General features: G+C 43.3%; 1 protein-coding gene across 13 annotated transcripts in view; it reads right to left on the bottom strand.

The window, feature by feature from the left end:
• PPFIBP2 (PPFIB scaffold protein 2) overlaps nt 1-14,852 on the bottom strand; it is a 147,985-nt gene that overhangs the window by 55,081 nt on the left and 78,052 nt on the right. For 12 of the 13 annotated variants that reach the window (XR_001889103.1, XM_017891642.1, XM_017891647.1 and 9 more), the window contains 2 exons: nt 13,302-13,394; nt 9,018-9,131 (listed from right to left, as the gene is read on the bottom strand). Coding sequence is in view for 12 of the 13 variants with exons in the window: in XM_017891642.1 (XP_017747131.1) it covers nt 9,018-9,131; nt 13,302-13,394 (207 nt within the window). In the remaining variant the exon portion in view is untranslated. Of the gene's footprint in view, nt 1-1,219; nt 1,498-9,017; nt 9,132-13,301; nt 13,395-14,852 lie in introns of those variants that run through there. The other variant, XM_017891654.1, reaches the window with a different exon arrangement.

The following is a 14,852-nucleotide window of genomic DNA, read 5'->3' as shown; positions in this document are numbered from 1 at the left end:
AAAAAAAAAAAAAAAAAAAAAAAAAAAAAAAAAAAAAGATATTTATGCAGTTTTGTCTTCTGATCAGCATTCAAAATATTGCTTTGACGTGATTTTTAACAGTTTCACAATATATCTCTTTTGAAAGCTAAGAGTCTACTCTGCTTCCATCATGGCCAAAATCCCTATTTTAACTACCAGGTTGTGATTGGTCATACCAATGTTCCAGCTGATGAAGACAGTATTTTCACTAGTTCCAACAGCCATTCCAATTGGTCATGCCAGTGTTTGAATTAGTCACACTAACATTCCAAATAGACATTCACAATTGGACACACTAACATTTTAATTAGAAACCTGAGGTTGTGGCCGGGCGTGGTGGTTCACGCCTGTAATTCCAGCACTTTGGGAGGCCGAGACAGGTGGATCATGAGGTCAGGAGATCGAGACCATCCTGGCTAACACGGTGAAACCCCGTCTCTACTAAAAATACAAAAAAAACTAGCCGGGCATAGTGGTGGGCGCCTGTAGTCCCAGCTACTCTGGAGGCTGAGGCAGGAAAATGGCGGGAACCTGGGAGGCAGAGCTTGCAGAGAGCCGAGATCATGCCACCGCACTCCAGCCTGGGCGACTGAGCAAGACTCCGTCTCAAAAAAAGAATAAACCTGAGGTTGCTTAATTTCATATAGTTCACTGACAATAGAACATTACTTATCCTCTTCAGCTTATATCGATTAGCATGTGCTTCTACCTTTCATGATCATCTTCCCCTTGTCCCTGTCATAATTACTGTTCTAGTCCCTAAACTCAAAATCAGCCTTCAACAAACTTATCCCAGTCCAGCTCTACTTCCCCATCTCCAGATCCAGCAAGGCCCTTAGCCACTATTATGAACTGTGATCTCTAAAATGTGTGTTTTAATAGGAGTTAACTTATCCTACATCCTCAACTGCTCCTTCTACTTCCAACATAAAGTGAATCTTGTGTTTTCAACAATATTACACATTCTTCCCAGTCATTTCACGTGGAGACCACTCAGCTTCCACCAACCCAACTTACAGAACATTGTGCTCCCTATATTCCAGGGCTGCTTCCAACCCACTATTTGGCCCCCCGACCATCCACATCTATCCTCCTATTGTAAGGCAGTGCTCTTCACTTATACCACATTCTCCCCAAACCAAAGGAACTAACCCGCTTCCTTCAGGGTTTTGTCTTGATCAACAGATTTTCTACCTACTTTAGGCGCATTCTGCCTCCTCAATAGCTTCCACATCCTTGTTATTAATTTTTCCATTCAGCATCCACTCTGGCTTCACATTCTTTGACCTCAGCTCCAATAGGCTTTGCTTTCCATTTCGTTCAGCTTCTCAGCAGCACAGTCACAACTTGGATCTCACGTGTATCCAGAATGTGTTTGCTTTGCTTCTAAAATCTTCAGCTCTGAAATTCTCTCTGGCCACAATCTTCTGACCTTTCATCTGTCCCACTTGCTCACTCAACCTCTAAGTTTTTCTGTGGCCACTAGTTACTTAGTAACTCTATTTTCCTGGTTTATCAACTTCCTTGAAGCAACATTATTCGCCTTATCCACTCTGTACCTTGAGGTGAGTCATTTCAATTGTATTCATACCTACAGCAGAAAATCCTCATGGGATCTCAACCCTGTACCAGGCCTTGTGTGCATTTGTTAGTCTTTTGTCTGTGATTCCACTCTCCACAGCTTAAAAACTGCTAGTGAAAGTAACTTGATGCCAGTTGGTTTCCGTACAAATTTATGCTATCTAATTACAGCTGATCTTCCAATACTGCCTGGCAAAACTTGTGTTTGTCTCTGGCCGATTCCTTTCAGGAACTGTTCCAAGTCTTTTCTGTTCTGCTCAAGCCCTAAACCCCTACCATGTCCCCCTCTTCTCCTCAAATAATCTCTCCTCATATTTGCTGAAAAGATAAAATGCATCTGTTCATTGAATGTAAGTTATATTTCAAAGTTTCCTAGCATCATCTTTCATTCATATATCTTAAATCCCTGTCTAGAAACAGCAAGCCCATAGTTCCTTTCCAAGGATAAATGGCCACAATTGCACATTGCTATCTTTTCTGCAGGCTTCTTTCACCTTTGAAAACTGTTCCCTAGCTCAGAACACTTCCAGGTGCATATAAAAAGTAACCATCAAAGGATATAATGCTTCCAGAATTTGTTCCTGAATTGTCCCTGACTGACCTTCCCATTTCTGGCTATTTCTCAGCCTCCTGACTCTTCATACATCCCCATACAACTTGATAAACTTTATGGCAACTCCCTGGTCAACCAGCGGCCTTTGGCCCTGTTCTCTGAGTTCTGGTCCTGTTTCTCCCTCCAGCTGGTAACTCAGAATGGCTCCTGCTCACATGGTCCTGGACTCTCCCTCACTTCCGTACTGCTTTTGAGCAAGTTCCCACCAAGCTCTGTGCTACGCTAGGTTAGGGCCATCAATCATCCACTCTGGCAGGCATTTAATCTCTCCCTAACCATCAGCTCCCATTCCTCAGGCTATAAATATGATCAAATTTCTGACATTCTAAAGAAACTTCCGTCTTGACCTTGCCCTCAAAGCTACCACCATCAACTCCCATGTCCTCTTGCTGGACAGATGCATGTGTGTGTGTGTGTGTGGATGGGTGGGTGAGTAGGTATGAGGTGTGTGTGTGTGTGTGTATGGGTGGGTGAGTAGGTGGGTGGGTGTGGGTGCATGTGGGTGTATGTGTGTCACTCCTCAACAAGATTTCTGCCTGCCTGAACCTGGCTTTTGCCTTCACTAACTAGGGCACAGAAATAGTCCTGGAACCAATGTACAAACTTTGAGATGCAGCTTGCATTTCTCATATCTTAACTGTCTCGCCCTTCATCCATTCAATGTAAGGTACTCCTAGCCACCCCATCTTCCTTGCTTCAGGTTTTCCTGACCTTTCTTTTTTCTTCTTCATCTCCTTTGCTGGCTGCCTTTATTCTGTCTATCCTGTAAGGAAAACATTCTTGGAACCCTTATTCTCATTCTCAAGACTGGAGTGAACTGTGATTCAGGCTGTCTGGAGCATTCACATCCTTGCCAGGCAATGCTTGCCCCCTGCTGAAGGCTTCCTGACCTTCAGGGTGGAATCCTGTTGGAGTCATGCAGCTACTGCAGTGTATGAGGAGGAAGTTGAGGGGAGGCAGTGAGCTGAGGATAAGGGGCAAAGGCTTCACAGGCGGCATTCTGCTCTGCTCTCAATTGTTTGAAGGTTGCCTGTGCAAATGAGGAGGGAGGTGGTCTGGGGGAGGGTGGTTTGTTTTACTCACTGTGATGGACCATGAAACTGGGTAATAAATGTTTAGAAAAAAATCAATGGACAAAACTGCCACTAACCTTTTCAGAAGGACAAATACTTCTTCTTTCTAAGAGATGAAAGAAAGTTTATATCTCGGAGCAACTCACCATTTCCTTTTTCCAAAACTCAGGTTCTGACTAAAGCTGAAAAAAAGAATTTGCCTTTCAACCTATTCTCTCCTTAAAGGGCCACATCTTGGAGCAATTACCTCTATCTTTAAGTGTGGAATATAACCCAGGGAGTTACTGACCAATGACAGAGGACTGCAGCCAGACTGGCAACCTGAAACCAGAATGAAAGAGTGGGCCATGGAAAGGCATGAAAGGAAAAATAAGTCTCTTTGCCCTTTGAAGTAAAAGGCCCAGGTCTTGCAGGGAAGTCTCTTTCATGAGTAACACTGTGCAGAGAAGAGGTGCTTGTAGTCAACTCGAGTTTGAGTACAGACTCAGTCCTCACTAACTCAATCATCTCTCTGAACCTCACTCTTATCTGTAAAATGCAGTTAAAGTATCTACTTTGCCCTGTAGTCTGGATACCCAACATCATATTGGATAAGCATGAAGAAACTCATTAGCTCATAAATCCCCAGAGGGAATTTTAGGGAATATTTGAAAAATTCCTGTTTTCTTCATTTCTGAATCAGTGTCTTACCCACCTCAGAGAGATCTGTGTTCCCACTGGAACATGTACACAGCTCTGTTTAATACTCTCTTTGAGAGAGAAATACCTGCTTAAAGGCGCTCCTGGGAAATTTACCAGGCAGCTACTAGGCCTATGTCTTAGGCCCACGACCTCCTGCTCAGTGTCTTGACTCACAATGCCCATCTGTGTGATAGCTCGTGCTTAATAACACTGGAATAACTTTACTATAACTCTGAGAAGTAAGAGGTGGGCAATACAGAGTCCATATTGTTGTCCTCAATCTCTACTAGTAAGAAAACAGGTGCACTGACTTTCCCAGATCAACAGCAAATAGCGAATCTACAGAAACTCATATCCATGAACTCTTAATCCCCTATATTTGTCACTCCCCAACCTCACCTAAAAGTCAACAAAATGAAGTTGCCTAAACCCTGAAGCTCTGGCTCAGTAGGGAGGATGGAAATAGAGGCTGGTGTTGTCCAAGATTTCCCAAAAGCAGGATTATGTCCTCACAAGGTTTGCATCCTTACTTCCTCCCCACGGTGCTCCCTTTCCCTGTGTTGTTTTGACACTGAACATTGTTTCTGTTTATATGGATTATATCTGTAAATGGCCAGTCTCTGGAAAATGCTCCATTTGGCCACCAGCTCCATGTAAAACCTCTTATCCACTGAGTAGCATCAGCTTCTTCCCAGAGATCCTCTTCCTCTAGAGAAGGGTGCAGAACCTACTAGACCCCAGTGAGCTCACAGTGGCTACTTTAGAAAATGCCACCACGGGCCTCAAGTATATCACAGACCAGGGAAACCCTCCCCATGATACAGAGATTTTTGTTGCCAGCATAGTTTGAGCCAGTCACGAGAACATCGCTGGTCCGTGCCTGAAACCCTAGGGTACAATTCTGGGCCCTGGCCTCTGATAGCCTCAGTGTGCAGCTGAGCAATGCCTTGATCTGCTTAAGGACCAAAGAGGCAGGGCCCAGTGCTGTGAGTTCTACTTTCAGGCTCAGACAATACCAGACCAGTGAAAACTGACACGGATTGTCCCTCCCTTAAAGATCCTTTTGAGAAATGTCTCTTCATTTTTTTTTTTTTGAGTTTCATTCTTGTTGCCCAGGCTAGAGTGCAATGGCGTGATCTTGGCTCACTGCAACCTCTGTCTCCTGGGTTCAAGTGATTCTCCTGCCTCAGCCTCCCAAGTAGCTGGGATTATAGGTGTGTACCACCACACCTGGCTAATTTTGTATTTTTAGTAGAGACAGGGTTTCACCATGTTGGTCAGGCTGGTCTTGAACTCCTGACCTCAAGTTATCCGCCCACCTCGGCCTCCCAAAGTGCTGGGATTACAGGCGTGAGCCACAGTGCCTGGCCAAGAAACGTCTCTTCTTAATGGGGAAAGTTTCCTGGGCAATCCAGACATGCTCAGTGAGTCTAAGACCACATCTGACTAGGTGCTTCCATAGGCAGTCCTGAGAGATGCTTGTAGCTGTCTATACAGACAGCTACAAGGTATGTCTATATGTCTATGTTGACAGCTATGAGATGCTTGTAGCTGTCTGCTTGTAGCAGTCCTGAGAGATACTTGTAGCTATCATATACCCTTCCCATCCCATATCCTGCCATGGGCTGCAAAATAGAAACATTATTTTGCCCTGAAAAGTGTTCATAATCTAGGTGGGCTCATGTGGACCTGCCCCTTTGCTGGCTCTGGTTGGTTCTGGTTTGCCTGTCTAACCCCAAGAGAGGTCTTTTTGCTCTTTCTGGAGGCTAGGTGAGTTCATGTGTAGACAAAAATAGATACGAGTTGGGAGGTCAGCCTTGAGCAGGGACAGGCTGAGGATGTGGCTGGGGATACAATGAGTACACTGTTCATGAACTGGGTAGGGAACTAACTCCTCACCTCTTGTGCTCCTGGAGGGAGGTTGACATTGGTCAAGAGAACACTATGGAGAGAGAGAGCTCAACTGGGGTTCTTGGAGCCCCTCTAAGCACAAAGTTTGGGCTATGCTCATTGCTTTGGCTTTCCCCAAGTCCCCCTAGAGTTATTCCAGACTGTGGAAGGGGCCAAGTCTAGAGCAGAGGTTGCAGATTAGAGGCCTGCAGGCCAGGCTTGACCTATAGGCATGTACTGTATGATTCACACAGCATTTTAAAAAACTTAAATTAGCTGCTAATATTTTAAAAGCAGACGTCTTTAACTCTTTAAATCTGGATTTTGAGTCTTGTGAAAAATGAGAATATCTAGCATTACTGGGCCTAAATGGGCAGTCAACTGGAGTAGAACAGCAGCTGCTGCCTTCAGACAGGATGTCTTCAGCCTGCAGGGTTATCAGGAGTAGCAAACCCAGAGAAAGCACCTTATCTATAGGCAGTCAGAAGGGCGCATGCTGAGACAGTGAAAGGATTTCCTTTAGAGCCTTTGAGCAGCAGGCTCGCCTTGGCTCTGGGCAGGAATGGTTTCTGAGGCTGGCAGAAAGAGGCAATTGTTTGTCTCCATTCTCTGCCTCTAGGCCATGAGTCATTCTTGCTCCTACCACCAGAAGCCAAGGGCCCTGCAGCCCAGGATATCTCAGTCAAATCAGGCAAGTGTTTGCCTGTCCCTAGCTCAGAGAATGCATACATAGTCCAGCCAGAGATATTGCATCAGCACTGTGGTGCAAGAATCAAGTGTCTTCACAAACAGCATCAAACAGATGTCAGGAAAGCAAGAGCATGTGTGGCCGAACATTCAACTTTGGATTTAGATCTGGGAACTCAAAAGATCTCAAGCTGTGGTGCCACCCAGCCCAGCGAACACATGAGTGGGAGATGAGGCTCAGATGTGTCCTATGGCTTGAACTCAATTTGTTAAGAAAGGAGCACTGCACACTGCTATCATTTTACCCTTGACAATCTGAGAGAACACAATGAAAGCTTATGAGCAGAAAAATAACTTGGTCAAGCTCAGGAATCTTTGAAACTCAGAAGTGGCTACCATACTCCAAAATATGCCAGGTAAAGACATCTATTTGTATGGCGCATGGTACCACATGCCCAATACCAAACCCATAGCACACAAGAAAGAGGATTTAGAATAAACAGAATAAAAAAGGTAACTGAGCTTATGATTTTTTAAAAAGTCTAAAATGGCATCCATGGGATGATGCTTAGAGGAACTAGACAGCCTCTCCCCAAGTGGTACAGGGCATCACGATCAGACTCCTTGTCACAGACACTTTGACAATGGAGCAGAAACACTGCCATGGAGAGCTATGCAGAGGAGGCTCAGCAGCACGGGCAGTCAGATAACTCAGGCACTACAATGCAGCTATTCTCTGACCTCTGATTATGTGGTTACTATCCCAGCATAACCTTCCTGAAACATCAACCTTCTGATATGTTCCTTTCCATATTCAAATGTTCTTGATCTCTTTCTGGATTGTTTACACCATTCCATCATCTTCCTCCCTTATCCTTCTCACCTCAAAACCACACCTTGTGCAGACTTGAAAACACAATCTAGTAGGTTGTTTTCTGCACTCTTTCTGAAAATACTTTCATCGTTTGAGATTTTTTTCCACCAGGCTATTTTCTTTCCTGGGTCTTCAAAAGAAAGATTCAATTAGGAAAAAAAAAAAAAAAAAAGAAAAAAAAGCCTCAATTCCTCTTGCTAGTCAGATTTTTAGGGAATATAATGAACAAGAGATATGGCACACAACCTAAGTAGAAAATCAAATGGAGCCAAGAATGTGGTAATTTATTAATTAGCAATGAAAAGATAACAAACAAAAGTTCCTGAGCCATTGGAACTGGTTTTTATGAAGACATATATATGAAAACACTGACTTACATTTATATAAAGTTATTCAAAGGCACTCAAACTAGCAAACACCAGAATTAAGATGTTTATCATGTGACCAAAGGTAAAATGCAAAGCCTGTGTTCACCAGTATGCTGTCAAGAAACAATCTGAGTCTTATGCTGATCATGACAATTAAAAAAAAAATGCTAGTGCTTTTGGGGGAAAGATTGTAAGTAGTCCTCTAATTGAATCCACTCATTTTAAGGACCAAACTTTTGTTCTTTAAGTAATTGTGAACACCTTTTATGTGCCAAGTACTCTGCCAGGAGTTATAAGGCATATACACATAAACTTCAGTCATTGTTTAATTTTCAAGATAACTTAAAATGTAAGAATGATTTAAGGAAAATTTAAAATTAGATATATTAATACAGTTCATTTAAAAACCTAATTAGCTTCTCAACAAATTCTGAAGAGTTTTGATACAATAAAATTCAACACCCCTTCCTAAAAAATTGTAGCTCATTATTTACAATACAGAAAAAGTATTTAAGAATTGAAAAATAATTAAGTCAATTCTGATACTTTTACTAAGAAAATCTAAGTGATAGTAAAGATGACAATACAGCAAAAATTTAAAATGGGAAAATTATATGATATTACGCATACAAAATCAGAGGACTAAATTGCATATCTCTTGGGACTACAGATTTGGAAAGTACATGTATACACATAACATAAGGACACAAAGAAAACAAGGAGAAGACATTATTTGAATGGTAGGGAACAGTTTAATATTTTTTCATTTTGATATCTATTAAATTATATTAAAATGTTATTTATGTAGTAATTTTTATTTAAAAAACTATATAGAGTAGGAAGAGGTGGAGTGGGATGGGAAAGGGGCATAGAATCAGCTGAGAATTGACTTTCTAAAACTCCAGATGGCACCCACAGGATGAGGGTGAGGCCCCCAGCTGAGGGCTCCCTCACTGCACCAGGTCTGGGGAAAGTGCTATCTGGGAATCTGTCTAACCAGCTCAGCAGGTTATTCATCTCAGGGCAGCCCTTCCTTTCCCTACCCCCTCTGCCACCCTCAACGTTCAGGTTGGTTTCACTTGCTGTATAAACACTATACACTGAGCAGCCAATCCCGCCTCCAGGCAGGATGGGAAAGACAACAGCGAGAGCTGTAGCCTGGGCACACAAAGGGGCTTCAGCACATGAGCTGCTTCAGAACCCAAGGGCCTCAGAGCACCCGCCCTTACCTGTTGAAGCATCTCTTCAGCAGCATTGAGTTTCACCTGGTGTCCTTCCAGACACACTTCCAGGTCTCGAATCTTCTCTCCCTGGGCTTCTACTTGGTCTGTGAGGACACTCACCTGTTCCAGGAAATAAAGCAATGGTGGAGGACCAGGGACTTGACATGGTGCAGGAAAGCTTCCCCACCGCAGGGGAGCCGTGAAACCTCACCACTGACTCTTACACACAGGGAACAGTTTTGCTTTTTGCTGAGTGGCGGGTGGAGGAAGTGCCCTGAATGAAGGCAGCTCCAGTTAGATTCTTACCTTACCAGGGAATCTCAGCCACTGCTCTGATGACATGGGTCACGTTTACTGCTCTTGACAGACTCAAGAGTAAAACACCCAACAGCCACAGAAGCTGCCTCTGGGCTGGACTCCTGCTCCTTATTCCTTTTCCAGAACAGCCCCAACATCAAGGCACATCTCAGCTGGCTTCTCAGGAGTTCTGCAACCTCATGTGGAAGAGCGTTCCAAACTTCATGGAAACTAACCAATGACCTTACCTCTCTCATAAGGGTGTGAGGACTGCTCACCTATCAGGCGAGTGTTTTGTTGCAATTAAGGAATGTGGGCTGTAAAGGGCATGTATTAGCGCTGACAAAACTTGGCTCCAGAAAGGTTTTTGTGCTTCACAGGCCAAAACATGACTCTAAGTCATAAATATAGAGAAGCTACATTACACATACGGTGGCAGGAACAAAGTCATCTTTCTGAAGAATGCTGAGAATCTCTATTGAAAATATTAATTAGTAAAAACTCATTTACAGGAAGTCATTCAAATTATGCCCTAACTATATATTAACAATGGTTTTCATAGCCTTCTCTATTAGCAAACTGCCCCAGGATCCTTTTTCTTTATTAAGAGATGGCTCAAAGCAAGAAGAAAGAGAATGAGTGTCCTCCCCAAAGTGAAGAAATTAACAGTTGATAAACTGAGATCCTTTCAACCTTTTTGGTTAGAGTCATTGCCATTTACATATAGATTATCCGGAATTATTTCCCAGTCTGTAATGGAATAATAGATGGAGCATGAGTTGATGTAATTCATTTATGAGTGTTTAAATAAACTTTCTGAATTATAAAGTCCTGTTTAAAAAGGAACCTAATCTAAATTAATATGTCTACTTAAGATCTCCATTTTATTTCCCACGATGAATGAATTATTGAAACATATTCCCTGAGTCGACACCAGGGTATACATTCCACTTTTAACAAAAAAAATCTGGAAAAAAAAAAAAAAAAAAAAGGCTCTATCAACTTGGTCCACCTTACACGCAAACCTTTGTGGGTGGGTGTTTGTTTATTAATCCCTGTGGCCCAACACTCTCAGCCATCCTGAACTAACTCCACTTTCAAAAGGGCAGGACTCTCGGGGTGGGCTCTGTTCGCTGGAATCTAGAGTTTCTGTTTGTGAAGGATGTTTTCTGGTTAATCTTATTATGAGGGTTAAACATTTCTATGGTCTATACCATGCCTTGAGACCATGTGTTGGTGATACTCAAGGAATTATAGGATCTCTAGCATTCTGTAGCTAATTGTTCAGCTCCAGGGGCCTTCTGAATCTCAAGGCTGATTCTAAGTATTACGAATGAAGGGATGTAGGAAATCCAGACAAAATACATAAAGGTCCTAAAATGTGACCTTCGTTCACTAAAACAACTATTTTGAGACCCTAATAGATGCTAGGCATAATTTTAGGTACTGGAGGATACACAAGTTAAAAAAAAAAAAAAAAGGATGAAAATCCTTTTCTTAAGGAGTTACATTATAATGAAGATATAAGAGATTTTGGTTTTGTTTTTAACTAATCCTAGAAACAAAGTATTTTGTTATGTGTGATTTGCCTTTTTCTACAAGTAGAACCAGGAAAACTTTCCGGGCCAAGGACTCTAAATTAATTCAGTCTGGCTAAGCTGCTGTGTGCATTAAGCAAGAGGCTCTACCCTGCTGAGAATCTGCCTAACCAGCTCCACTGGGCCACTACAGAACAGGAGTGATCACGTAACAGATACTCCTAGAGTCTGCCCATAAGCTCCCAGTAGAGTAGAAACCACTAGGGTCAACTTCTGACTTTACTGGCAAGCAGCTTCCCAATTGTGTTAGGATTATTTAAATGGGGATTATTCAAGAATTCAGAATTTTAGAAAACTATGAATGTGAAAGGCAGCATTATTACACAGGACTTTAAAAAATTAAATTGTAATCCTCTCTAAATAGGAATGTGCTATTTCAATCATGAAGGGTCCTGGTTCAAAAGTTTGCAATGTCATACTGTTTGCTGCAAAATCTTACACTGGATACTCTTTCATTAATCATGTCATTGGGATAAGAGTTTCAAATTACATATCCCTCAAACATCTGTGCTACAATGTGCTATTCAATCTGGCCCCTGCTACCTCTCTAAAACGCAGCTTGCACCACACTTTTGGGCACAGACTCCAGGCACAATGGCCCCTTGCTATTCTTCCCACACCCCAAGCACACTCTTGCCCCATTGTGTGGGCTGGACTGACCACCTGCTCTGCCTGGAATGCACTTCTCCAGGTATCTGAATGGCTCCCTGCCCGGCTTCCTCCTGTAAAGGAGATCTTCCTTTTACTACACAATCCTCATCCTGCTTTACTTTTTTCCAGAGTTCTTACCAGTGCCTGAAATAGTTTATGTATTGGCTTATTGTCAATTCACACTCTCCTTTTTGTTTTCTTTTCTCTTTTTTTTTTTTTTTTTGAGATGGAGGCTCGCTCTGTTGCCCAGGCTGGAGTGCAGTGATGCAATGTCGGCTCACTGCAACCTCCACTTCCTGGGTTAAATCAATTCTCCTACCTCAGCCTCCCAAGTAGCTGGGATTACAGGCACCCGCCACCATGCCTGGCTTATTTTTGTATTTTTAGTAAAGGCAGGGTTTCATGCTGGTCAGGCTGGTCTCCAACTCCTAACCTCAGGTGATTCACCCGCCTCAGCCTCCCAAAGTGCTGGGATTACAGGCATGAGCTACTGCACCTGGCCCACTCTCTGTCTTTCAAATGGAAGATCCATAAGAACGGGAACTTAGTTTGCTTCCTTCACTGCTGCATCCTAGCATCTAAAGCCAGCATCTCACAAGTTGTAGATACTCAATTATTTTAAAATGAAGAAATTAATGAAGTGAAGAAAAACACAAAACTTCAAAGTAAAATTGTATATTTTATATGAGCTCAGTTATTTAGAATAGAGGCAAGAGAAAAAAAAATACACTGGAAAAAAGGCCAAAATGTTTAACCTGCTTCTTCAAATTTTTAGAATTTTAAAAGTTTCTAAAATCATTCATTACCCTTATGTTCATAAAATACAATGAAAGAATAAAATATATAAGGTAAAAAGAGATAAAACAAACACATTGCCACCTCATAACCCTAGTGCTCCAAGCTAAAGCCCATAGCCTGGGGTGGGGGCCAGGCCCCCCTCAACCCCTACCTTCATTCTATCACCAGTCTAACTCATCACCCTTTTAAGCTTTTAAGGAGCTGGGATTAGGATACGAGCCTTTATATTTTCCAAATCACCAATTAATATCTGATGCATACCAGACCTTGAGTAAATGCTTGCTAAATCAATTTATATTTTCAAGAGTTAACACAGCAAAGTGCTAGACCTGCTTCTTCAACAGCCTTCTTATGAGAATACCTAACTCTATGTCCTACCAAGGCACACAAACTTTCAAAAGCAAAAAAAGCTCCCTTGACTATCCTTCTCCGTAAAAGGTTTTGGAGTTCCTCTCTTTCAAGCAAGACAGCGATCAAAGGCTTAGCCCATTACCAGCTCCAGGGGATTTGGCATCAAAGTGATCAGTCTAGATCCAGCATTCACCCTTAGGCCCATATCACCCACAGCTCTGTTTCATTAGTGGCATGAGGATATATCTCCCCTCCCGCACAAGACTCAGGGACTTCTGGGGGACAGGCCCCATTTTGTTCATTCTTAGCACCTGGAAATCAGCCTGGTCATGGGGCTTCCAGTGTAGAGAGGCAGGTGCTTGGTAGTGCATGATAAATGAGTGAATGAATCCACAGCCCCCTAAAGCCAAGTCTAGAGTTAAATGTCCCCTCAGTTACTTAATGCTTTATTTCAGGAAAAGTCTTTTCTAAAAACATATGCTTTGGAAGGAGAAAAATTCCAACAGAGAAAATCTCTTGTGCTTCCCTTCCACGTAGGGGAAACTACATAGTAGGAGGTAACAGGATGAGCTGATTCTCACCAAACAGTACTCACCTGCAATATGAGGGACTCCTTATCCCCTTCTAGACGTGCCAAGCGTTCCTGGTAGGTTTCATTACTAGCAGCACTGTGGTGGTTTATCTGGGACTAAAGAGGACAGAAAAAAAAGAATACACTTAAAAGGTTGGAAAAACATCTTACCAACTTCTAAATGAAATAGGGGATGCATGTAATTTGTGAGGATAGTTTCACTGATTATATGTATAAAACCACTCATCAAAACAGGAAACCACAAGATTTCAAAACTACCATGAGGAGAACCAGATCACATGCCACTGAAAGGTGTGCCCTGGAAGTTGGCACAACCACCCCCTGGATGACCTCACTCCTGGCCAGGAGGGCCTCTGTGAAACTCTAGGCCCAGCAGTGCTTGACTTGACCAGCTGGGTCTGGGTTAGCCAGAGGCACAGCCTCCAGAGGCATGTCGACAATGAGGGTCTGCTCTTTGAGGAGACTGGAGAGCTGGCACCATTCACCAAGGGACTACAGGGGAACAGCTTCTGCATAGATCTTGGTATCTCCTAACTCTCACACCAGGGTCCCCTGAAGCCAAGGCACACCTTGCTGCATGGAGGCCCATCCTGAATATCACAGTGAGCACGAAGGATGGAGCATGTCAACTACAAGGCCCTTCGCTCACACATCCCTTCCCACCCCAATCCCACCCTCCAATAAGAGCTTTGGTAGCCAGGCTAGCAGGTCACATTTCTGCAGTGCTAGAGCTGAGAGAAGCAAGCTAAGACAAACATCTTGAGAAGAACTTAAATAATAGCCAGAGGGATGCCAGACCAAAAGCACAGAAAATGACAGGTAGCCAGAAACTACAGAAAACAGAGGAAAGGGAGAGGATGTGAAATGTCAGAGGAGAAGCAGAATCTTACAAATGCCCTGAGCAGAGAAAGGAGGTGTCACTTTCTTGGGTGTGTCTGACCTGGTTGTGGGCAGACAGGAGAGAAGGAGCTAATGTCACCAAGCTGGCCCCAACACCTCCTTCCTCTATGCGAATGGAAGACTGAAACCAGACTGGTCTGCAATAGGCCACCTAGAGGGTTGGCAGTCTGAAAAAGTAGATCTGATTGCTAAATGCGTAACTGAGTATCATACAATCTGAGCTGGTCCAGTGAAATCAGTGCTTCAGTATTCACGAGGGAGGTGTCTACCACCCTAGAGGAAAGTCTTAATTGTGCAGAGGCAGATGTGAGAGACCCAGAGTTGGGCCACCTTGTCCTAGGCCATTTCCCCACATTTCAACTTTTAGCATGGGCTCTCCCACCACCATGAGAAAAGGCACCTCCTTCCTCCTCTCATCCCACCCCTTCCCAGTGCACTGCATAGGTGAGGGGCAACAGAGTCATGCCCAGTCCTAGAACAGAAATGTGGACCAAGTATACTGCATTCAAACCCTGGAGTCTCACTAGTGAAAGATGCATTGCTTGTTTGTTGAAGGTGCAGCCAGAGGACAGGCCCAGGGGCCACTCCCCAGGCCAGCTGTGCCAGGCAGCACCTGCTGCCACACCTCTGTCTTCTGCTCCAGCCCCTCTGGAG

The sequence above is a fragment of the Rhinopithecus bieti genome, unplaced genomic scaffold (genome assembly GCF_001698545.2).
Source record: "Rhinopithecus bieti isolate Rb0 unplaced genomic scaffold, ASM169854v2 scaffold_21601, whole genome shotgun sequence".
Lineage (NCBI taxonomy): Eukaryota > Metazoa > Chordata > Mammalia > Primates > Cercopithecidae > Rhinopithecus > Rhinopithecus bieti.
Note: the sequence above shows the minus strand (reverse complement) of the source record. Positions and strands in the feature narration are given on the sequence as shown.